General features: G+C 41.6%; 1 protein-coding gene across 2 annotated transcripts in view; it reads right to left on the bottom strand.

The window, feature by feature from the left end:
• ttf2 (transcription termination factor, RNA polymerase II) overlaps nt 1–24,056 on the bottom strand; it is a 76,593-nt gene extending 52,537 nt beyond the window's left edge. For both annotated transcript variants that reach the window (XM_059968359.1, XM_059968358.1), the window contains exons 1-7: nt 23,931–24,056; nt 15,308–15,419; nt 14,262–14,348; nt 12,243–12,309; nt 10,913–11,941; nt 5,376–5,502; nt 4,290–4,451 (exon numbers count right to left, since the gene is read on the bottom strand). In XM_059968359.1, the coding sequence (XP_059824342.1) occupies nt 4,290–4,451; nt 5,376–5,502; nt 10,913–11,941; nt 12,243–12,309; nt 14,262–14,348; nt 15,308–15,419; nt 23,931–23,958 (1,612 nt within the window). In that variant the 5' untranslated portion in view covers nt 23,959–24,056. The remainder of the gene's footprint in view (nt 1–4,289; nt 4,452–5,375; nt 5,503–10,912; nt 11,942–12,242; nt 12,310–14,261; nt 14,349–15,307; nt 15,420–23,930) is intronic.
• Nucleotides 24,057–26,083: the final 2,027 nt, after the last annotated feature.

Below are 26,083 nucleotides of genomic sequence, written 5' to 3'. Positions count from 1 at the left end.
CAGAGATTAAAGGAGCTAGATCTTTACTCTCTGGAGAGAAGGAGGGTGGGAGGAGACATGATACAGGTATACAAGATATTAAGAGGAATAGATAGAGTGGACAGCCAGCGCCTCTTCCCCAGGGCACCACTGCTCAAGAGGACATGGCTTTAAGGTAAGGGGAGGGAAGTTCAAGGGGGATATTAGAGGAAGGTTTTTCATTCAGAGAGTGGTTGGTGCGTGGAATGCACTGCCTGAGTCAGTGGTGGAGGCAGATACATTAGTGAAGTTTAAGAGACTACCAGACAGGTATATGGAGGAATTTAAGGTGGGGGGGTTATATGGGAGGCAGGGTTTGAGGGTCGGCACAACATTGTGGGCCATTGTGGGTAATGTGCTGTACTATTCTATGTTCTATGTTTAACCCATCCCTCCACTTCTTCATTCACATCACGCAGAATATGACCCCTCTACAAGGTCCCCTTGGATCCCATGCCTTGCTGAAATCCATATACACTACATCTACTGCTCTTCCTTCATCAATGTGTTTAGTCACATCCTCAAAAAATTCAATCAGGCTCGTAAGGCATGACCTGCCCTTTACAAAGCCATGCTGACTATTCCTAATCATGTTATGCCTCTCCAGATGTTCATAAATGCTATCTCTCAGGATCTTCTCCATCAACTTACCAACTACCAAAGTAAGACTCACTGGTCTATAATTTCCTGGGCTATCTCTACTCCCTTTCTCATGATTAATGGAACAACTTCTGCAACGCTCCAATCCTCCAGAATCTCTCCTGTCCCCATTTATGATGCAAATATCATTGCCAGAGGCTCAGCAATCTCCTCCCTTACCACCCACAGTAGCCTGGGGTACATCTCATCTGGTCCCGGAGACTTATCCAACTTGATGCTTTCTGAAAGCTCTCACACATCCTCTTAATATCTATATGCTCAAGCTTCTCAATCCGCTGTAAGTCATTCCTACAATCACCAAGATCCTTTTCCACAGTGAATACTGAAGCGAGGTATTCATTAAGTACCTCCACTATCTCCTCCAGTTCCATACGCACTTTTACACTGTCACATTTGATTTGGTCCTATTCTCTCATGTCTTATCCTCTTGCTCTTCACATACTTGTAGAATGCCTTGGGGTTTCCCTTAACCCTGCCTGCCAAGGTCTTCTCATGGCCCCTCTAGTTCTCCTAATTTCATTCTTAAGCTCCTTCCTACTAGCTTTTTTAATCTTCTAGATCTCTATCATTACCTAGTTTTTTGAACCTTTCATAAGCTTTGCTTTTCTGCTTGACTAGATTTTCTACAGCCTTTGTACACCATGGTTCCTGTACCCTACCATCCTTTCCCTGTCTCATTGGAACGTACCTATGTAGAACGCCATGCAAATATCCTATGAACATTTGCCACATATCTGCCATACATTTCCCTGAGAACATCTGATCCCAATTTATGCTTCCAAGTTCCTGCCTGATAGCTTCATATTTCCCCTTACTCCAATTAAATGCTTTCCTAACTTGTCTGTTCCTATCCCTCTCTAATGCTATGGTAAAAGAGATAGAATTGTGATCACTATCCCCAAAATGCTCTCCCACTGAGAGACCTGACAGCTGACTAGGTTCATTTCCCAATACTATATCAAGTGCAGCCGACTGTCTTGTAGGCTTATCTACATATTGTGTCAGGAAACCTTTCTGAACACATTTAATAAACTCCACCTGATCTAAACCCCTTGTTCTAGATTCCTACCCTCCAGCAATTCTAGTTTAAACTCTCCCCAACAGCCTTAGCAAACCTCCTGCCAGGATATTGGTCTCTCTTGATTTCAAGTGCAACCCGTCCTTTTTTGTTTTGCAGGTCACACCTGTTCCAAAAGAGGTCCCAATGATTCAGAAATCTGAATCCCTGCCTGCTTCTCCAATCCCTCAGTCACTCATTTACCTTCCACCTCACTCTATTCCTATACTCTCTGTTGCGTGGCACAGGCAGTAATCCTGAGATTGCTACCTTTAAGGTCCTGCTTCTCAGCTTCTTTCCTAACTCCCTGTAGTCTTTCAGGAGCTCCTTCCTTTTCCTATCTATGTTGTTGGTACCAATATGTACTACGACCTCTGGCTGTTCACCTTCGCACTTCAGGATATCGTAGGCACGATCAGAAACATCCCGGACCTTGGTACCTGGTAGTTTACCTGGGAGGCAAACTACCATCGGTGTTTCTTTCCTGCGTCCACAGAATCGCCGGTCTGACCCCCTAACTATAGAGTCCCTATTACTGCTGCCATCCTCTTCCTTTTCCTACCCTTCCGAGCCAGAGGTGAAGCCACTGTTGCTTGCCCCAGGTAGGTCCCCCCCCCCCCCCCCGCCAAAAGTACTCAAACAGGAGTAGTTATTGTTAAGGGGGACAGGCACAGGGGTACTCTCTAGTATCTGACTCTTGCCCTTCCCTCTCCTGACTGTTACCTACTTATTTGTTTCCCAAAGCCCTGGTGAGACTACTTGCCTATAGCTTCTCTCTATCATCTCCTCACTCTCCCTGACCAGATGACAGTCATCAAGCTGCATCTCTAGTTCCATAACCTGGTCCCTAAGCAGCTGCAGCTCAATGCACCTGGCACAGATGTGACCGTCCGGGAGGATAGAAGCCTTCTGGACGTCCCACATCTGACACCCAGTAAAGAACACTGGCCTCACAGACATACTTCCTGTTCTTATTTTTCACAAGTAACTTACCTCGCCTCAACCTGTTATTGCCGGAGCCACGTTGAGCCAAAGCCCTCCTACTCTGACTCCTTCTACTCTAACACCCGCTCTATAAAGCCTGTCTCCTTTTAAACTCTTCCTGTTAATCTAACTTGCTGATGTCCACACACTCACACAGTTGTGTTTCGATCAGCGATCAGCATCTGACTACATAATGACTGCTTGTTAAACTGACAAAATGGCTAAAAGCACTAGATTTTGGCATCAATATTACCAAATCTGTAGGACAGCAATAAAAAGGAATCCCAAACAATAAGCAGCTCAAACAGGACACATAGCAGAGGAAGATCAACTGAATTAAGAATGGGCATCATTGCTAACCTGTTGTATAATTCAACAGTCAAACCAATTGCACTACGAGGTAATAAAAACGATGCTTGAAAAACTCAGCGCCTCAGTCAACACTTATGGAGTCAGAAAAAAGTAATGTACCAGAAAATGTCAACTGTTTCACTTTTCACAGATGCCATCTAACCTACCAAATTTGTCCAACATTCTTTCCTTTCTGGCAGACCACCAGCATCTGACTTTCAAAAGCAAAACACTGCAGTGAATTTTGAAATTGTTGGTCAGAAATTTGAAATTTATAAAAGAATTTAAAACTCTGGTTTTAAATAAAACCTAAATTTTAAATATGTATCTCTAAATAAAGATAAAACTGCAGAATTCATCCCTGAATAGCAGTAGTTATTAAATAAATATCCTTGTGTCTTCTGCAAAGCGTTTCACAATACGTCAGCATTGTGTGCAAACATTCTGGTGAAATTAGTTTCTGTGCTATAGTGCTCTAAGACTCTAATATTGCTCAACACAAATTGCATTTCTGGTAATGGTTGTGTGGACTTGCCTAATGCATTTCTAACAGTGTCTAAGGAGTATTCATCCATATCAATTACCAGTATTGATCACAAATCAGGAAATATAATTGAGGATAAGGAGTTGAACAGACTTGCAGTACAGCACTGAAAGAATCTCATGGCACAGAAAAAGGATACTTAAGTTGAAAAACGGCAATACTTTAAGATAGCAATGATAGTACCCAGAGCAATATTGCTGAAGGGCAGACAGTAGAAGTTTGCTTTTAAGTAAAACTACATCTCATTTAACATGATGAACAATTTGAAACATTGTTGAAATTCACCCTCTACAATTAGAGTTCACTTGCAGTTAAATTAAGAATGCTTTATATGACCAAAATCTAGCTAAAGGATTTGGTCTTCTTATAGCCAGAGTTAAGAATTATGGGAGTTATATCCAAAAGACATGACTACCAGAAACTCAAGGAACAAAAAACCAGCTGCTGAGGAATGAAGAGTATACAGGAGAAAAATCAGGATTATTGAAGGAATAAGTAAAATCTATTTTCAAATTGATGCTAATACTTTTAACGCTCTTAAAGGAATTAGATGCTTGCATGAAATAAAGCTATTTAAAGGGAAACAGAAACAACCAATAGATTGACTTGATGGACTGAGCCGCCTATAGCAGTCCATTATTTTTTCTCAAAGCAATGTTCATTGTGACATCTTACCTCCATTCACCTGGTTAGAAAATTGACTTGACCCCAGGGAGGAAGCTTCATTGAAACGTGGTGCTATTCTCGATCCTCTTGGATCCTCCTGGAGCACTGGTTTACTTAAGGTGGTATCACTTTTATCGAAAGGATTGTTCTGTCTATACCTCATTTCTTCTCCTATAGAGAAAGAAATTGTCGAGATGCTGTTAAAATGTTGATTATATTTTTACCACGTGCAAATACATTTTAGTTTACAGGCAAGTAAGTTTTTGCCAATTTCTGGATCCAATCAAGAGAAGTGAAAATAGAGCAAGAGAATGGTGCCAAGGTAACAGATCAGCCTTGGCAGATCTGCCTGAATGGCAGAGCAGGATGAAGGGGAAAATGGCCTATACTTGCTATTATTTCTTATGTTCATCTGCATTGACAAATTACCATGGTCTGCAATTGCTGGGTGAGATTGTGTACAATTTTACACTGTATGTATCAACCAGAGATCGTGCACACTCAGAGCAAATTTCCAAATTCACACAAGCAATGCAAATCCAGACTGGTTGGAAAATTGCCAATGGGATGCATACAAATTCCCACTGTGTTAAAAGCTGCTTAAATTCTGAAACTACTGAAGATGTGGAACGTGAAAGCTGGATCAGCTAAAAATTCCAAATGAAGCAAAGTGTTTCTTCAACTCTTAATACCTTCTCTTGGCAAAAAAAAACAGTTCATTTGTGTGGATTTAAAAGTTCATAATTTTAAAAGCAAAAATAGATATAAATTTATTTTTCTGGTATAAATAATCCAGAAGTTTTCAGAAAGCTCATCAAGGAATTATTCAAAAATACAGTAGCAAATGGACCTAAAACTCCACCCTTGGTGGCCTTGCTTTCTGCTACTGAGCTCTTATGCTCTTGAGTTCTGTCACCAAGGTCATTGCTCATTGTTCTTATCATTAGGGACAAGGTCATCTCCATCCATGTCTTCTGACATGATTTGACATTTTTTTTCTTTCTAGCCTATGTAGTCCCTTAGAATGTAACTGGAAGTCATCAGTATTGTTACAAGAATACCCAGTCGTTAATCCTAATAAACTAAATACAATACCTTTCTCCTGTTCATCTGCAGCAGATAGACAAAGTGCACTTAGAGCATCCTCCAGATCCTTGACTTGATTTATTAACCTTTGACCTTTATCAGGGAGGGCAGCAACATTCACTGTTCGCAGAGTATTCTAAAAAGTAAGAAATTTAGACATGAAAATGGTAATGTTACCAAATACATTGTTACAATCTGGGAAAAAAATGTAGGAACAAGAGGTTTTTTTCTTGTTCGTCAATTATACATGAAGCAAATACCATTCATTGATTAACAAAACTGACACAAGTATTTCAAGGGATAAAGGAATCGAGAAAAGATAAATGTGCCCTTTTTGAAATTCAGAATGGAATTGCTACCATTTCCACCTCACAAGACAGAATGCAGGAATCTGCTTGACAGATTTTACCACAACAAACTCTGCACCTGAGAATACATCGGATTGTATAGCAGGAGAGATTTTTTTAAAAAGTGAGCAGGGGCATTTGGGTCATTCTGCGTGCCACAGTTCCAGAGGAGACATAATTAGGCAAGGGCCAACAAAAAGTAGTTTGGTTTCTGAGCGGCCATTGTGTGTGTGGGCCAGTGTTAGAGTGAGGAGTTCAAGCTTGGTTCATTGAGGTGAAGGTGTAGGTAGATTTTTTTCCCCATTTAATTTTTCTTTCTTTATTTCTTATTGCAGTTAGACCAGTGGGGATGCTAGGCAGGGATTGTCCCTGATGATTACACTTGTAAGAAGTGCGTCCAGCTGCAGCTTCTAACAGACTGTGTAAGCAGTTGGAGCTGGAACTGGATGAACTCCAAATCTTCGGGAGCCTGAGGGTTTGATTGTCAGGCAATGAAGAGATGTTGGTACACCCAAAGTTCAGGACACACACAGGTAACTGGATGACAGTCAGGAGAGGAAGAGGGGATAGGCAGCCAGTGCAGAATACTCCTGTGGCCATTCTCAACAACAGGTATACCACTTTGGATGCTGATGGGCGGTCAACCTAGCAGTGAAAGCTAGGTGAGGTCTCTGGCACCAAGTCTGGCTCTGTGGTTCAGAAGGGAAGGGGAGGAAGGAAGCTGTAATGATAGGGGATTCATTAGTTAGGGGAACAGACAGGAGGTTCTGTGGATGAGAATGAGATTCTCAGATGGTATGTTGCATCTGGGCACCAGATTTTTTGTGTCTTTTTTTTTCTGCTATCATAATTAAAAGTGCTACATGTGCCCTGTGCTGTGTGTGACTGTTGGGACTGTGTTCTGCACCGTGGCTCCAGAGGAACAATGTTTCTTAATTAAACTTGAACTTGAACAATCTTAAGTGAGAGGGTCAGCAGCCGGACGTTGTAATCTACATTGAAAACAATGTGTGATGAGATCCTGCAAAGTGAGTACAGGGAGTTAGGTACTAAGTTAAAGGACAGGACCTCCAGGGTTGTGATCTCAAGAATTGCTACCCATGCCACATACTAGTGAGGTAGGAAATAAGATCATGTAGTTCAGGGGTCGGCAACGTTTACCACTGAAAGAGCCAATATGGACCCATTTCCCACAGAAAAGAAAACACTGGGAGCCACAAAATGAAATAACACTGCATACAACGGGTTTTTTTTTGCCTTTATGCTATGTATAAACAAACTATAATGTGTTGCATTTATGAAATTGATGAACTCCTGCAGAGAAAACGAAATTACATTTCTGCATGCAACAAAAACATTTTGAACTCCGAAAAAAAGACGTTGGGTTGAAGGTTACTCCATAGGTAGCCTACCTTGGATCGAAGAATTAAAAGAATGCGCGCACTGGCTGGTGTCAGGCATTGGCAGTGGTGATGTATATTAATAGCGATAAAAAACACGTTTTAGCGGTGTGCTACACGCAGCGCTAAAATAAAGACTGCAGTCAAAGTTAACTTTATTCGAACTAAACAGCCTTGCTTTAAAGCCTCCCTCAACCAGCCCCCCCCCGTGGGCGCGTATGCTCCAAAAGACACGTACTCACAAACCCCCGTAGGCTATCTCCCTTAGTCGGAACGGTGGCTAATTGTGAGCTGGTTCGGATGTGCCAGGAAACGGTGTCTCCGCAAAGTTTTCATATTGTACCAGATCACCATAATCTTCAAATTTCGAATTACATTTCAAAAGCTAACAAACAACGGGGAGCCGCATCACAGAGATCAAAGAGCTGCATGTGGCTCTGGAGCCGCAGGTTGCCGACCTCTGATGTAGTTTAACACATAGATAAGGAAATGGAGCAGGTGGGAGTGCTTCAGATTTCTGGATCATTGGGCTCTATTCAAGGGAAGGTGGGACCTGTACAGAAGGGATGGTTTGCAACTGAATGGGAGGGGTACTAATATCCTAGTGGATATTGTGCTAGTGCTGCATGGGGTAGGGGAAATGAAACCAGCACACAAGAGAAGATCATAAAGTGGTTTTGGGGTAAGTAGTTGTTAAACCTACATACAGAGTCAGAAATCCAAAGCTTGAACATGGTAGGACTAATGTTCTGAGTGTATATTTCAATGCAAGGACTACTGTAGGAAAGGCAGATGGGCTTAGGGCATGAATCAGTGGGTGGAATTGTGACAGTGTAGCCATTAGTAAGACTTAGTTGCAGGAGGAGCAGGACTGGCAGCTCAATGTTCCAGAGTTCCATTGCTTTAGATGTGATAGAGGAATAAGAAAGGGATGACCACATTAACGGCATTATATTATAGACCACTCAGCAGTCCGTGGGACTTAGAGAAGCAAATCTGTGGAGATATCGTAGACTACTCCAAGAAACACAAGGTTGGAATAATAGGTGATTTAAACTTTTTGCATATTGACTAGCTAGATAGGGCTAAATAGGGCATAAAGGGCTAGATAGAATGCAGTGTGTCAAATGTGTTCCGGAAATCAGCACACAGGAACTCCCAACTGGAGAGAGTGTGATGCTAGATCTCCAATTAAGGAATGAGACAGGGCAGGTGACAAAAGTTTGTGTAGGGGAACACTTTGTATTGAGTGATCATAATGCCATTAGTTTCCAGGTAATTATGGAAAAGAATGGGTCTGGTCCTCAGGTTGAGATTCTAAATTGGAGAAAGGCCAATTTTGATGGTATCAGAAAGGATCCAGCAAATGTAGATTGGGACAAGTTGTTTATTGGCAAAGGTGTACTTGGTAAGTGGGAGGCTTTCGTACACAGTTTGCATGTTCCTGTCAGAATAAAAGGCAAGGATAACAGGTTTAGGGAACTTTGGTTTTGAGTGATATAGAAACCCTGGTTAAGAAAAAGGAGGTGCATAGTAGGTATGGACAGGAAGGAGGAAATGAGGTAGCTGAGTACAAGAAATACAAGAGAACACTTAAGGAAATTAGCAGAGCTAAAAGAAAACTCTAGGTTGCTCTAGCAGACAAGATGAAGGAGAATCCTAAGGGCTTCTACAGATATATTAAGAGCAAAAGCATAGCAAGAAACAATATTGGTCCTCTGGTTGGTAGATTGGTAGTCATAACATGGAACTAAACAAGAAGTGAGAGCTCTTCAGTCGATTTTTTGCAACTGTATTTACTTGGGAGACAGAAAGAGTCTACAGAAGTGAGCCAAAGCAGCAGCGAGGTCTTAGACCATATACAGATTTTAGAGGAGGTATTTGCTGATTTGAGACAAATCAGGGAGAATAAATCCCTTGGGTCCAATAAGGTGCTCCCTTGGACCCTGCGGGAGGCTAGTGCAGAAATTGCAGTCATGCTAGCAGAGATATTTAAACATCCTTAGCTACAGGTGATATGCCGGAGGATTGGAGCACAGAATATGTTGTTCCATTGTTTAAGAAAGGTTCTACAAAGCAGCCAGGAAATTATAGGTTGGTGAGCCTGACATCAGAAATGGGAAAATTATTGGCAAGTATTCTAAGGAACCAGTTACACTGTATTATGTATTTGGATGAACAGGGACCAATTAGGGATAGTCAACATGGCTGTGTATGGTAGATTGTGTCAAACCAATCTTAATAGTTTTTTTAAGGAGGTTTCTAGGAAAGATAATGAAGGCAAGGCAGTAGATGTTGTCTACATGGGCTTCAGTGAGGCATTTGACAAGGTCCTGCGTGGGAGGCTGGTAACAAAGGTTCAATCGCATGACATTCAAGATGAGGTAACAAATTGGATGTGACACTGGCTTTGTGAGAGAAACCAGAGAGTGATAGTAGGTGGTTGTCTCTTTGACTGGAGGCCTGTGACTGTGCAGGGACTGGTGCGGGGTCATTGTTGTTAGTCATCTATATCAATGATCTGGATAATTTGTCAACTGAATCAGCAAATTTGTGGATGACTAAAAGGTTGGGGATGTGGTAGGCAGCAAGGAAGACCATCAAAGCTTGCAGTGGGATCTCAACCAGCTGGGGAAATTGGGCTGAAAACGGCAGATGGAATTCAATGCAGACAAATGTGAGGTGCTGCACTTTGAGAGGACCAACTTTGGTAGGTCTTACCAGATGAGCAGTAGGACACTGAGGAATGCAGCAGAACAGACGATCTGGGAACACAGATCCATAATTCGTTGAAAGTGCCGTCATAGGTAGGTAGGGTCATAAAAAAATTGCCACATTGGCCCTCATAAATTAAACTATAGACTACAGTAGTTGGGATGTTACACTGAAGTTGTACAAGACATTGGTAAAGCCTAATTTGGAATATCATGTGCAGTTTTGGTTATCTACCAATAAGAAACATGGCAAAAAGATTGAAAGAATACAGAGAAAAGTTACAAGGTGTTGCCCGGATTTGAGGTCCTGAAAGATTGGGAAAGGTTGAAAAGGTTACAACTTTATTCCCTAGAGTGAAGATTGAGAGGAGATTTGATAGGGGTATACAAAAGTATGGGGGGTATAGATAGTGTAAATGTAAGCAGGTTTTTTCCAGATTGGTTGAAACTGGAACTGGAGATCATAGGCTAAGGATGAAAGGTGAAATGGTTAAGTAGAACATGACTTCTTCACTCAGAGTGTAGAACAAGCTACCAGCAGAAGTGGATTACGTGTGTTCGATTTCAACATTTAAGAAACATTTGTATAGGTATGTGGATTAAAGGGGTATTAAGGGCTCTGATCCAGATTAATTAAATTTCTATATTTGTGTACAACCTTCCCCTTGTTTGGAAGAGCAGCATTCAGAGAATTATGTATTGTATTGCATGTTAATTTCATCATTGCAGATAAAATTAAAATACAATTATTTTACTCTCACATAACTTATTGAGTACTATTTCCAGAATTCTCTGCAGGAAGTCATCATAGCTTCAGCAGCACCTCTCAAACCTGCCACCTCTGCTCTGTAAGACAAGTGCAGCTGGTGCATCAACAGGCTGCTTAAACCTGGTACACCCCGGTTTAATCAGCCTGTTGAAACTGGGAAACACGGTGACTTAATGGCAATCTGGTTGTGTATATTTATTACTTGGGACAGCAACAGTAGAAAAAGACAACTACTGCCCTCTCAAAGCAACCAGTGTTGGTAATAAATAAAAAATTATCATTGTCTTTTTATGTTACGTTTGCTCATAACGATTACCTTTTTCTGTTTAAGCTGAATAGCCAGCTGGCTGTGCAGTGCTGTCATATTCTTGGCATCCTTGTTTGCCGATACATATTCAAATCCAGGAAAGGCTGTGAGTGGTCTCTGTTTATTACTTGTATTTGAATTCTTTGTGCTTATGCTTTGTTTAGGATCCACTGACTGACTGCTGGGTATACTTTGCTTTAAAGTGGCATGGATCTTTCCTGCCCCAGTGCTCGCCGGAGCTTCAGAATTAATTTCACATGAGTCATTTTCCTCCTTTGCTGGCTTTCTTGTAGTAAGAACTGAATTGGCATCATGTTCAGCTTTAGTTGTTTGCTTCCACTGTAAATGGTTTTCCTGAGTATCTATTAATTTAGACTTTTGGGATATTTTCTTTACGTTGCACTGCTGAGTGCCAAGTGATTTTTCACTTTCACCTTTACTGCTTGATGCTTGTCTTTCTTTTGCTGATTCTCTTTGCAAATCTACAGTGTTTTCATGATGAGAGAAGTGATTAGATAATTCTTTTTGGATGCACTTCCCAGATTCTAGTGTTACCTCATCTCTCTCTGCTCCCCGTGATGGCTTTGAAAACCTTCCTCTGTCAGTTGGCAAGGGATCACATGATGAACAATGAATCTTAGCAGAGTCAATGCTACTTGTTTCAACATCACTCTTAAGGTGACGGCTTGTTTCCTTCCGAGTCTTCGCAAAGTCCTTAATGTGAAGCTTTTCAGTCTCATTGGTTAACTTGTCAATGACATTCAACCCATCATGACGCTTCTTTGTTGCTTTATCATTGCACATTAGTGATGAGCCACCCAAAGCAAACGACTCACTCATATCTTCATTGTGCTCCCTGTCTGATTCAAACTCTACACCTTGTTTACTACTACCACCCGTAGGAACAAACGAAGAAGATGGCTTCTGATTCTTGGCAGGAATTTTAAAAGGATTTCGCTCTTGATTCACAGAGAGGAGGTGCTGTCGTGCATCGAGATTCCCATCTCTGTTAGTTGATGAAATATTTGGATTTCGCTCCTGAAAAACAAGTGTTAACATTTAATATTTCTGCTGCATGAATATACATGTTTTTAATATTATATGTTAATTGAAAACCAACTACAAAATACAATTTTTGCATCCATTCTTAAATAAAGTGAGGACTGTCAAAGCTTCAATGCTGGAATAACACTTTCCACTCCCACATCTTATACAGGCATTAAATGCTCTCAGGACAGGGGTGCAGATGTGAAATGCAGATGACAATTTTTAAAAACACTCCAAACAAACCCAAACTTAAGAAGTACAGCATAATCATGCAGATGCTGAACATCCATACCTGCCAAGGCACATTTCCACACCATTTCAAGTTATCTGCCTTCCCTTTAACACAGCGATAGTATAATCTGCAGGAATAGCACAGGACAATTACTGAAAATATCAGAAATAATACCAAATGCTTAGACCTCAAACTTCCATTTTTATACTCGAGGGAAAATTATTCTGATTGCTAGTAACAAAAATACTGAAATAAAATCTTTTTTATTTCATGAAGGTGAAGGACAAAACATATTTTGGTGTCATGGTAAGCCCATCCACAATATTATCATGCATTGGATCTACAGTGACCTGACAAATTAGATTCAGAATTGGCGTGCCAATAGAAGGATAATGGTCAATGGGAATTATTCTGACCTGAAGTCCATGATTAGTGGTCCTGCAGGGCCCACTGTTCAATGAGAAGCTATGCACCAATTCCAGTTTGTTCCACTGAGGAGAGATTACATCATAAAAGTGGGCAAAGGCCAGAATTAGAAGAATCAGCGAGCATCTGTGTAAAGGGAAACTGTGTTTCAGACGCTTGGCCGTTGAGACAATTAGAAGTCGCATTTTAAGTTGCAGAGACTGGGGAGGAGCACGTAGAACAAACAGGTTGCCTATGAAAGGGTGGAGACCAAGAAAGATTGAATGCTTTCGGTTGAGATAGGGAGAGAGATGAGTATTTGCTAATCAATTCTGATATACCTTGCAAGAGAAAGAAGAAATGCTGGAAAAGAGATGATACTATAGACAAATGATAAAAGCAGAATACTGAGACAGTTCAGCAATTCATGATGGAGAATAATTAGCTAACGATACAGATAAGATGCTTTTATGATCTGGCCAGCTTTGATACAAACTACAAATGCTAGCTATCCGAAAATGTTGAAATTAGTATTAGGTCCTATGGATTGTAATTACAAAGTTAAAAGGTAAGATTCTGTTTCCTGAACTTACCTTTGGCTTCAGTGAAACCCTAAGAAACCAAATGTAGGTGTGAATGGGAGACAATTAAAATGACAGGCAACTAGAACTTAGTACTTTAATTCCCCAGCCTAGTCCCAGATGACTTTCCCATTATTACAACAAAGCCCAACGCAAACACAAGAAAGAGCATCTCAACCTCAAACTTGCACATTACATTTCTCAAAGCTAGAAAAAGGAACTCAATTTCAGATAAACAGCCTTTCCAATCTGCTTCAGAGCTGGCCAAACCTAGTACATTAGCCATTCTTATCTCCCTACAGATGCTGCCTGAAATGCTGAATATTTACAACATAGTTTTCATTTCAGATCTGTAGCATGTGCAGCGCCACACAGTTCCAGTATTTAGTTTTTCTAACTTGCTCCCATATTTTCATTTATTTGACTACTATCTCCTTGAGGCAGACTGGCTCTCTCTCTCAGCTGACAAAATCAACACTTAAGTCACACAACCTCTCTTGGTTTCACCCTGACACTGGTGTTTCCTTTATTCTCAGGAGCCTTTCCTCCTTTTGCTCCATTCAAACTACATTCTAACAGTTTTTTCAATTTTAGCAAAAGGTAGTCAATCCAAAACATTTTCTAATCTCCATTTGCCTGCTCTGCTACACACTCTCTGCTACTTTCTGCTTTTATGTCAGATTTCCAGTAACTGCAACTTTCACATTTTGATGAAGTGATCCAATAAGCCCTCCAAGCTCTGGTTAAAGGAAAAGAAACCAACAATTTGGTTAAATGCACTCGGTGACTACATGAGGCATAAAACTATAAGATATACAACCTAGAACTCTGAACCTATGAAGAAGATACACGCAGGTATTCCTATTAGGACCATAAGATTTAGGAGCAGAGTTAGACTATTCGGATCATTGGGTCTACGCCAACATTTCATCACGGCTGATCTATTTTCCCTCTCAGCCCCAATCTCCTGCATTTTCCCATTTCCCTTCATGCCCAAAATTATATAGTATTATAATCAACATATTAATTTCACTGCTCATTTAGTGAAATATAAATTAATGCTGTTGACACAGCAGTGATAATAAAATCTTACCGATATGACTGAGTGTCTGATTTCTTGTGAATCGCCTGAAGTTCCACAATTGAGTCTTCATGCACCAGGCAGTGAGATACAGGAATACTGGGAAGGATAGACAACATTTGGAATATCTGAACTACTGCTATACCCTTCTCCCTTTCTGTTAAAAGGATTATATTTACTGAGCTAAGGATAAAGAGATTGTAGAAACATTTTATTTATATGAAAGATGCATAGTGCAAATTTCAACTTGTTTTGCATTCTGCTTTGTAAGTTATTTCAGATAGTAATAGGCTAGCTGTACCAGATTATGGTTGCCACAGCCATCACTCTTTATATTCATTAGTGTTCTTTTTTTAAAAAAACACAAGTTGTTATTTAAAGTTCATTCAATCATAATGTTTCTCTCAGAAAATCAACCAAAAGGCTGGATAAAGAAGTCAACAAAAATTCTGCCTGTATCACGGCACAAGGTCCTTGCTGTTGCATTCCTGCATTCAGTTATTCATATAATCTGATATTGTACCACATAGATATATTTGCACAAAATGTATTTAGAAACAATTAGTGATGTTGAATCGAAGACACTTGAAATTTGGACCCTGCAACTTTAAAATAACAGACAATCCGCCATGGTGTGAAGTCAGTGATGCACTGTGGGCAATGTGCTTGCAGCAAGGTGTCATAAACATTAGTGAGATTAGTGATTAGCACTTCATGTTCAATAAACTGGGCAAAGGCTATAATGGTCAGGATATTATGGAAACTATTCCCAAATCCACTAGCCCCATGAAATAATTACCCATTTCAGTCCACGGAAGCAAACACTTTGGTTCAAATATCGTATGTTGTTTAAATTCAAATTGTTAAATTGTCTAGCTTCAAGCTAGATAACTAGCAACAGCAGCTCATGAACTTCCAGCTAATGCAAAATCCCACTAGCTTTAAACATTTCTAAATATATTCCAAGCTCGCTTCTTAGTAAGGTGCATTATTGATGCCAAAATTTCTCAACTAAATACTGTTTGTTCTTCTACATTACAACCCCAAACAATACATACTCAGCAGGCTGTACAAAGGAACAAGGGGAATTCTGTCGATTTGAACAAACGTAGAAACTCTTTCCCTTAGTAGCTCCATCTTTCACTCCAGTCTTCAGCAAACACAGGAATCCTGCAAGAAACATGGGATAGTATAATGAAGGAGTAAAGGTGATGGGTTCAAACAAAATCACACAATAATTTACTGGTGAGCTCAGCATATGTAAGCACTTTTACCAACCCTCCCACACACTTTCCCCTCCCCCCCACCTAATGCAGGGGTCACCTGTACTTAAAAGCTGGTTTAATCGACTCTGCAAATTACATTGAGACTGACTTTAAAAAACTAATTTTAACATTTTGACCATTTCAAGGTAGCACTTGTTCTGCTTCTGTAGCAGGTGTTCTGCTACACCTGCCCTTACACTTCCTCCCTCACTACCATTCAGGGCCCCAGAAAGTCCTTCCAGGTGCGGCGACACTTCACCCATGAGTCGGCTGGTGTGGTATACTGCGTCCGGTGCTTCCGGTGTGGCTGTCTATATATTGGTGAGACCCGACACAGACTGGGAGACCGTTTCGCTGAACACCTAAGCTCTGTCCGCCAGAGAAAGCAGGATCTCCCAGTGGCCACACATTTTAATTCCACGTCTCATTCCCATTCTGATATGTATATCCATGGCCTCCTCTACTGTCAAGATGAAGCCACACTCAAGTTGGAGGAACAACACCTTATATACTGGCTGGGTAGCCTCCAACCTGATGGCATGAACATTGACTTCTCTAACTTCTGTTAATGCCTCTCCTCCCCTTCTTACTCCATCCCTGATATATTTAGTTTATTTTCCCCCTCCTCTTTTTTTTCTCTCTCTCTGCTCATCACTCTGCCCATTCTCCATCTCCCTCTGGTGCTCCCCTCCCCCTTTCTTTCTCCCTCGGCCTCCCATCCCATGATGCTTTCCCTTCTCCAGCTCTGTATCCCTTTTGCCAATCACCTTTCCACCCCCTCCAGTCTTCTCCTATCATTTTGCATTTCCCCCTCCCCCTCCTACTTTTAAATCTCTTACTATCTTCCTTTTCAGTTAGTCCTGACGAAGGGTCTCGGCCCAAAATGTCGACAGTGCTTCTCCCTATAGATGCTGCCTGGCCTGCTGTGTTCCACCAGCATTTTGTGTGTGTTGCTAAAACTGAATGAGCTGCTTCCCCATAGATCAAGCTACCACAGTCCAGACAAGACTGCATTAAAGCACGATAAATTGTCAAAAGCACAGCGCTGGAAGCTCCGCCGTCAGAACTAGCCACACAGCATAAAAAGTTAATAACCTGCTTGTATTTATCCTCCAAAAACTTTGTATGTGTTCGCCATAACCCCAAGTATTTAGATACGGGAACCCTACGCAGCACTGACACAGGGTAAGGTGAATATTATCCAACCCATACTTCCAAGAAAAAACAATATATATTGACTTAGAAACTGAAAATTTAAACTGCCAGTTCAAAGATCAATCTTCCATTGCTGAAAACAGTGATTACACATATCATACCACACAGGTAGCATTATGGATCCTTTTCCCAAGAGCTCCACCCAAACCCTGGCCCAACACCATTAAAAATATCATTAATCATCAGATTAAATAACATTGGACTAATGACACAACCCGGGGCGGGGGTGTCCCATTATCCGCCAAAAACTCTGATGACACTCTTTCACCCACACTCACTCTAAACAAATGGCTGAACAAACAATCCAAATCCAAAACCCAGTTGTAAGGCCTCCCACCAATACCAGGATTACTTAGTTTAATCAAAAGCCCCTTCCTCCATAGCCTATCATAAGCTTTTTCCTAAGTCCAAAAACACTGCAACTACTGATTCTTTTACTGTACAGTAAAATTCTTTTCCCAGTAATACAAAGGCATCATATGTAGATTTCCCTTTACAAAACACACATCGGTATCGACCAAGTAATTCTCTCTTCTCCAAAAGAAACATCAGCCTAATTGATATCATTTTCTCCATCAGCTTACACAAGTGAAGAAGTGAAAGCAATAGGACTGTAGCTACTTGGTAGCATGGGATCCTTCCCAAATTTAACATCAGACAACACCACAGTCCCTTTCCAGCCTCCTGGGAGCATTCCTTGCTTCCAGACCTTATTATAAAACTCAAGTATCTTCCTTAGGACTGTCCCCGACAGATGCTGGATCATATGATAGTTAACCATATCCTGTTCAGGGGCTGTAGAACTTGCACTGTTGACAGCAAATTTCAATTCAGCCAACATAAAATCATGATGCATGGCACTCTCAAACATCTCATTTCTCACAAATCTTCCCATTCCCCATCAAAGTGCATGAAGATACTCAGCCCCTAAATTGTCTAGTCCAGGCATGGGCAAACTGCGGCCCGTTAAGCTTTTTAATCCGGCCCGCAGAACTTGATGAAATTATATTAATAAACCTTGTTAACTTTTTTCCCCCGCAATTCTGGCATTTTCCCAATAGATGACGCACTCTATATACATTGACCTTTGTTGAGGTGCAGCGTATTACTCCACATTTGCACTTTACTCTTTGTTCGGCTCGACCTATTTGTGTGAGCAGGCGGTCAGCGTCATGAACATCAACAAAGCCAGCCACAGATCCAAGTTAACTGACCAACACTTCAGATCCATCCTGAGAATCGCCACAACAAAACTAAATCCAGACTTTGATGCGCTGGCTAAAACGGGAGACCAACAACACTGTTCCCACTGAAATTAAAAATAAGTTTCTTCGTTGTGTTATGTAAAAAATGCATTTGAAAATATTTTTTTCAATAAGCCTTACATGTTACATGTCATTTCTGTTAAGTGATGGACATGAGTAGTGCGCAGGTGCACGTACGTTCTCAAAATAAAAAATGCGCTCCAGATCCAATAACGCGCTCCGCATACTGGCGCGCTGTCACTGTTCTGTCCTTGTGCTGGTCGTTGTTGAGTTTTGGCACAGGGGACAATTGAATAAGAAGGAGCAGGACAAGTAGACCTGCATCTCCTACCGTTTTTGAAATAAAGACAGTCAGGAGGAGAGTGATGATGATAATATCTTGAAGGATAACAGAATTTTCAGTGCTTTAAAATAATAACTGTTAATATTAAAAAAAGCTGTATTTTATTCATTTAATTTTCAGTGTTTTAAAAGTCATTTCAATAAATAGCTAAATACCATGGGACTTCAAAGACAGATATTTTGTTGTAATGCATTTGTTCATTTTCAATTGAAATTAAAGCACATGTTTTCTACATATCCCATGATATTTTATTTTCTCTTATGAGGTGTATTACCAAAACACTCCGTCCATCTGTTCCTGGTCCGGCCCCCCTGTCAAATTTTAGAACCCTTTGTGGCCCACAAGTCAAAAAGTTTGCCCACCCCTGGTCTAGTCTCTGTATCTTTTCAAATGTGTTTCCCAGTCATTCAGCCTTTTCTTTGTTTGTTGTCACCTTTCATTCTCCACTAACACTGGAATCTAGATATAACCTCAAACACCATTCATCTTCTTTCATATTCTCCACACCACTGTCATGCCAGTTTCCCTCCCATTTGGTGAGCAAAATACTCCCCCGCCACCCTTTTAGCATTCCTAATAACGCTCCTTGCTATTGCTCTTTTCTTCTGAAAGTTCAGCAAAGCTTCTTGCATTAATCTACTTTTCAAAACATGAAAAGCCCATCCCTGGTCTCTGTACATTCCTGTGTCCACCAAGGAACACATTCATACCAGCTCTCCCATACACCGAAGGAATGGCTTGATGAGCTACCCCACACAAACTAGAAATTATACACTCTCGGTTTTCTTCTATGGGATCACCTTGAGACAAATGATATCTCACACACAATGGAACATTTTCCCCAGGTTTCCCTCTTAAAACACCATTTAGTACCAGAACACAAACTCTGACAGTGAACTTTGATTCCTACAATACACAGAACTGGGAAATGATTATTCCCCATACAATCAGTCACTGTAGCCAAACTATTGAGTTGATCAAGTGGAGCAGAGATATGAGTCAAGTCCAGACAAGAGTCTCCACCTTTTGCAATAGACACTATTGACTTTTTTCCATTATTTAAACAGATTAAGTCATTCTTCCAGAAACTCCTCTACTACTGCCCCATTAGCATCTGTAGTCTTTCTGTCTCACAAACCACTAAATGCATTAAAGTCACTACAAAAAATAATTATACTAGAATAATCTCACAACATTCTCCCCAACCCTTCCATAGGCAGTTCCAGACCTAGATTACAAAAGTTCACAATTTTGATCCCACCCTACAGAAATAATAATTCAATAATTACACATTTGGCATTCTCTGGAGAAGGCAAAATTACATACAATAAACTCTCCTTCACTAAGGTGGTACAACCTCCCTCCCACAGCTGTACATCTATCATATCTCACAACCTCATACCCCCTTAACGATAAATGTGATCACAACCAAGTTTCTTGTACACAAATAACACTCGAGGTGTCACCAAAACCTGAAACATGTGCTTTAATTGCTGTCCGTTGGCAAACAGACTTCTCGCATTCCAAAGAAGAACTGTAAGTTGATTGGAGAAAATCAGTGTGTAGCACCCTGTGTACAATCACAGATCGCTTTCCAACCTGTGCTGGTCCATTGACCACAGTACATACAAAAGCAAGATAATTTATTTTTTTTTAAGAATCAATACCTCACTAGATGCTTCATTTCCCCCACTCCCCACCTGTACAACCTCACTCCATGATCTTCCTCTATCCGAATCCCTGAGTCTGTTTCAACCCAACACTCAACGGAGGAATCAAATCTTCTCGCAGATTTAGCGCAAGAAATATTATGCGCTAACTTCACCTTCTGAATTTCCCGAGTCTTTCATAAAAGAGGGCATTGTAAATAAGCAGCAGAGCACCCTCACAGTTGCAGCCTCTCGCCTCAGCACCAACTTCACAATTCCCAAATTTATGCTCACCTCCACATTTTCCACATCGCAACTTCCCCCTGCAAGCAGCAGCAATGTGTTTTGGGCCCTTTATCTCAGAAAGGATATATTGTCATTGGAGGGAGTACAGAAGAGGTTCACAAGGATGATTCCAGGAATTAAGGGGTTAACATATCAGGAGCATTTGGCAACTTTGGGCCTGTACTCACTGGAATTGAGAAGAATGCGTGGGGAAATCACTGAAACCAACCGATTGTTGAAAGGACTAGATAAGGTGGATGTGGAAAGGATGCTTCCTCCAGTGGGGGTATCCAGAATTATAGGGCATCGCCTCAAAATTGAGGGGCAACCTTTCAGAACAGAAGTAAGGAGGATTTTTTTTCCAGTCAGAGAGTAGTAAATACGTATGTGGAATGCTCAGCCACAAACTGCAGCGGAGGCCAAGTCCATGGGAAGTTGATAGAATCCTGAGAAGTTGCGGCATCAAGGGATATAGTGAGAGGCCAGGTGTATGGGGTTGAATAGGATCTGGGATCAGCCATGATGAAATGGCAGAGAGGACTTGGTGGACTGAATGGCCCAATTCTGCTCCTATGTCTTATGGTCTTATATTCCACTCGTTGGCATTTAAAACACCACAATGGTGAGTCATACATTCTGACTACATAACTAGCAAAGACTAAACAGGCTTTTGACAGCAGAGTAACTCCACAGAACTAACTATCTCATTTTTTCCCTTCTCTCCAGGTCCGTAATCTCTCAGCTCAAACAACTTTGCCCCTCCTGGCTTGTCTCTAATATCCTCCACAGATACACACAAAGGTACACCTGAAATTAACACCCTGAACCATCATTTCCCACCACTAATGTACGAACAAGTAAGAGAAAATCTGCAGGTGCTGGAAATCCAGGCAACACACACAAAATGCTGGAGGAACTCAGCAGGCGAGGCAGCATCTATGGAAAAGAATAACCAGCCGGCATTTTGGCTGAGTCCCTCCAGCAGGACTGGAGAAAAAAGAGGAGCAGATTTAAAAGGTGGGGGGAGGGGAGAGAGAAACGCAAAGTGAAACCAGGAGGGGGAGGGATGAAGTAGAGCTGGGAAGTTGATTAGTGAATGAGATACAGGGCTGGAGAATAGGGAATCTAATAGGAGAAGACAGCAGGCCATGGAAGAAAGAAAAGGGTCCAATATGTCCTCCATTGGTACATAGATCAGTCCTGACGAAGGGTCTCGGCCTGGAACGTTGACTGTACTTCTTCCTATAGATGCTACCTGGCCTGCTGCGTTCCACCAGCATTTTGTGTGTGTTGCTCCAATATGTCCACCCATTTTAATTCCACTTCCTATTCCAATATATCAATCCATGGACTTCTCTACTGTTGTGATGAGGCCACACTCAGGTTGGAGGAACAACACCTTATATTTTGTCTGGGTAGCCTCTGACCAGATGGCATGAACATCGATTTCTCAAAATTCTGGTAATGCCACTGCCCTTCTCCTTTACCATTCCCTTTTCCTCTCTCACCTCATCTCCTTGCCTGCCTATTGCCTCTGTTACGAATGTGGTGAATGTGGAGCAACTGTGATGGGTCGAAGGGTGCAAAGTCGCCCCCTCCTTTTTGAGAATTGCAAGATCGCTATTATTTCGGGTCTGATACCCAGGAAATGAGAGAGATACACATCATGTCAGTAATGAGAGAGAGAGACGCAGGATAACAGAACAGGCAGTTGTTATTGACAATGCGGGAATACACAAAAAGTGGAATGTCTCCTAACAAAAGTGGAACGGAACCACTGATTACTGCTATTGTCTCTTGGAGAAGGAATTGTGTATTGAGTACTGTTCTATTCATTGAAACCCCTCGGGGGGCAGCCAGAGTTGGCTGGTTGAGGGATTGCATCATCCCAACCTAATTGACAGCTGAGGCCCCATGTGTGAGGATAAAAGTAGGGTCTGGGGAACACCCCTCAGATGCACCATGAGAAACGCTACGAGACCGGTGGGGGGCTTGTGTGTGTGTCCGTCCTTGCCTGGGTGGCGAGTCCTCCACGGAACAGTCTAGCTAAAGGACGAATACAGATCAAGATCGTAACAAGGAAAGTCGGCAAGTTTTTCTCTCTCTCTCTCTCCAACAGTTGCCACATATTGATCAGCAACAACTGCAGCCTGTATGAACTGAACTGAACTTTATATTTCCATCGGACAATTCATTATCCCCTAGACAATGATAGAGCTTATTTCTTATTGATGATTATTATACCCGCACTTTTAGGTTTAGTATTGATGACGTATATTATCTGTATATTTGCATTGATATTATTTTTGTGTATTTTTACTAATAAATATTGTTAAAAATAGTATCATCAGACTTCAACGGCTACTCCTATCTTTGCTGGTAAGACACCTAGTTATGGGGTTCGTAACACCTCCCTCTGGTGCCCCCTCTTTCTTTCTCCCATGCTCTTCTGTCCTATTAGATTCCATCTTCTCCAGCCCTGTATCTCTTCCACCAATCAACTTCCCAGCTCTTCACTTCAGCCCTCCCAGTTTCACTTTTCACTTTGTGTTTCTTTCTTCCCTCCCCCCACATTTTAAATCTCCTCCTCTGTATTTTCTGGTCCTGCTGAAGGGTCTCGCCCGAAACGTCAACTGTTGACTGCTTTCCATAGATGCTGCCTGGCCTGCTGATTACCTCTAGCACTATGTGTGTGTTTAATATACTAACAACTCTACTTCCATCCACAGTCTTCATTTTCAGCATATCTCTAGCTGTTTTAAATCAGCTCATGTAATCAACACTCTGCCTTTGCTAAGACTGATATCCTTCTGAACAGCCTTTGTCAATTAACCAGGTGAAGATTTTTGTGACAATTAGATATGAAAGTAACCAGTATTTTGAAAACGACCTTCCTCGTCTGAACCCGCACCCACACCCCCCGGACTCATTTTCCTTTTATTTCTTGCCGAAATCTATTCCATATCGTCACTCAACTCCCCATCAGTCTCATTACATACAGGTGTTGCAAACCGCCTGTAACTCTGACTGACAGCAGCTGCAATGTCCAGAACGCCGAGTCAACTGCACAGCAAAGATTCACCGAACTGGGACGGATTTATTATGCAGGGTGACATCAAGTTAGGGGACTCTATTTTCAGAATAAGAGGTGATTTTTATTTTTAAATGGAGAAAATATTTAGAAGCTCACTGAGGAGACACAGAGAATGGGTTACCGTCTCTAAAAAGGTCCTTTGGATTTATGGAGGTATTTCTTTAGGATTTTCTTCTCTATAATGCAGCAGAGCTGAGCTGAGTCATTGATGCATTATTAGATACTGAACGGCGGACCAAACGCCAACTAGCTCCTGCACATCCAACAACACTTTAAAAATGAAAAAGGAGCTTGCGCTAGGAATTGGAGGGCTTGGGTCTGAGCAACCACGAAGAAAAGAAGAACTGAAAGATGACACACATCTCCACCGTCGCTGCGCTGGGAAGCCCCGGCCACCCGGACAGTGATTGGCGCTGAACTCGGAGCAGCTTCTCATTGGCCAGGCCACATGCCAGTTAAAGTACGTCACTGCCTGAAATGGGTTTAAAAACTTAGGCCAATGCCACTGAGCCGATTACCTATCCCTCCCATACTTTCAATAGCAAGTACCCGTACTAGAACATACCGTGTTCCTTACAGAACACCTTCTCCATCTGATTCTCCAACTCCGAATCCAGACGAACAGTAGTTTCAAGATAGCGGCCGAAGTAGTACAGTACGACGCCTACCGCCGCACGCCGTTCATGAGGGACGTCGCTCTTTCTTCCAATCAGAGGCCAGGATGCAAATAGGGCGGGAACTACATCTTGGTTGTCACTCCGGGTGACAACCACCAATCAGATTGAGAGTGAGTAGTAGGGAAGGGCATACTTGGGTTGCGTCATAAAAACAGAAAAAATGAAGCCACTCGGCCCATCCAGTCTGCTTAACCATTACAGTCAATGCACATTAAATGCCGGAGGAATTCAGCAGGTCAGGCACCTATATAGAGAGGAGTCGACATTTTGGTAAAGACCTCTATCAGAACTTCTCTCCATCTAGCAATACACTAACCCCCAACCCCCATTACAGTAAAACAATTAGTTGTGATATTAATCTGTTCATAATATTATTAGCAACTTTGAGGAGAAAGTAATATTTTGAGAATTCTGATTTATACCAATTCTGTCTAGTTTATAGTTTCATTCATTAACATTAAAAATAATGTAGAATCATATCAATCACCTCAGATTAATCATAAGTAAAAACTGGAGTTGGGATAGTTATCAACTTAAATATAAAGGAATCCCTGCATAGAGGTGTTTGTAAGTCAGATGTAATTTGATAATAAAACCAGAAGATATAGGAGCAGAATTAGGCCATTTGGCTCATCGAGCCTCCCCCCCCCCCCCATTTCATCATGGCTGATCCAATTTTCCTCAGCCCAAAACTCGTGCCTTCTCCCTGTATCTCTTCATGCCCTAACCAATCAAAACTCTGTCAACCTCTGCCTTAAATATTAATGTAACCCCCTGGGTCACCTCAGGCTCGCTCAGCTCGTTCTCGTCTGGGGGAGCAGCCTTCGGCCCCGCCAAACTGGGTAATCAGCTGGTGTGGATGCTGTGTGATGTTCCCGCCTCGCCCAAAAACAGACAGTACACCATAAGCGATTAAATGAGTACAATTTATAAAGATTACTGTAACTAAGTGATTAATAACGATACAGTATATATGAAGAGAAAAAAATAAAGAAAAGGCGCCAAACTTATCAAAGTCCAAACCACTTCGTGCACAACCGTTGGAGCTCAATTACTGAAGTCTTCTGGCCACCATTCGATCCCCTCCAAACTCCTCAACTCGCAGCTCAGGACCCTCCGAGTGGTCAACCAAGCACATCTAGCTTCATCCACCCCCTCGGAGTACCTCCTGGCCTCAGACCCCCGCTTGGGGTCCGTTCCTCGGCCAGTTTACAGCATTGCGTCCTCTCTCTCAACCCCCTCGGGCCGATCTGCCCAAAAGCCCGTCAACAAAAGCTTACAGACTCAGAAGAAAGAACATTAATCCCCATTTGGTTTACAAAGGAATACAATTCTCGTTATCAGTAAATTATCATTCCTGCTAGTTAACAAAACAAAGAAGCCCTTTTGATTACATACACAGTAACAAAGAAAAAAGAAGAAACCCCCTTTACACTAATAAAGACTTGGCCTCCACAGCTGCTGGTAGCAAAGAAATCTGCAGATTCACTGCTCTCTGGCTAAAGAAATTCCTCTTCATTTCCATTCTAAAACGACGCCCCTCTATTCTGAGGCTGCATCCTATGGTCTTAGAGACTCTCCCACCGTAGGAAACATTCTCTCCACGTCCACTCTCTATGAAGGCCTTTCACCATTCGGTAGGTCTGAAAGAGGTCATATGACAAGCCATTCAATCCTGGAATCATTTTCATGAACCTCTCCAGTTTCCTTTCTATATCCTTTCTAAGATACGGGGCCCAAAACTACCCACAATACTCCATGAGGCCTCACCAGTGCTTTATGAAGTCCCAACATTACATCCTTGCTTTTATATTCTCGTTCTCTTGAAATGAATGCTAACATTTCATTTGCCTTCCTCGCTGTAGACTCAATCTGTAAATTAACCTTCAGGGAATCCTGCACAAGGATCAGTTTATTTTGGTATTTTCTCTCCACTTAGAAGATAGTCAGCCCTTTCAAATCTTCTACCAAAGTGCTTGACCATACACTTCCTGACACTGTACTCCATCTGCCATTTCTTTGCCCATTATCCTAATCCGTC

This window comes from Hypanus sabinus, chromosome 4 (assembly GCF_030144855.1).
Source record: "Hypanus sabinus isolate sHypSab1 chromosome 4, sHypSab1.hap1, whole genome shotgun sequence".
Lineage (NCBI taxonomy): Eukaryota > Metazoa > Chordata > Chondrichthyes > Myliobatiformes > Dasyatidae > Hypanus > Hypanus sabinus.
This window is presented reverse-complemented; position numbering and strand designations above follow the sequence as displayed.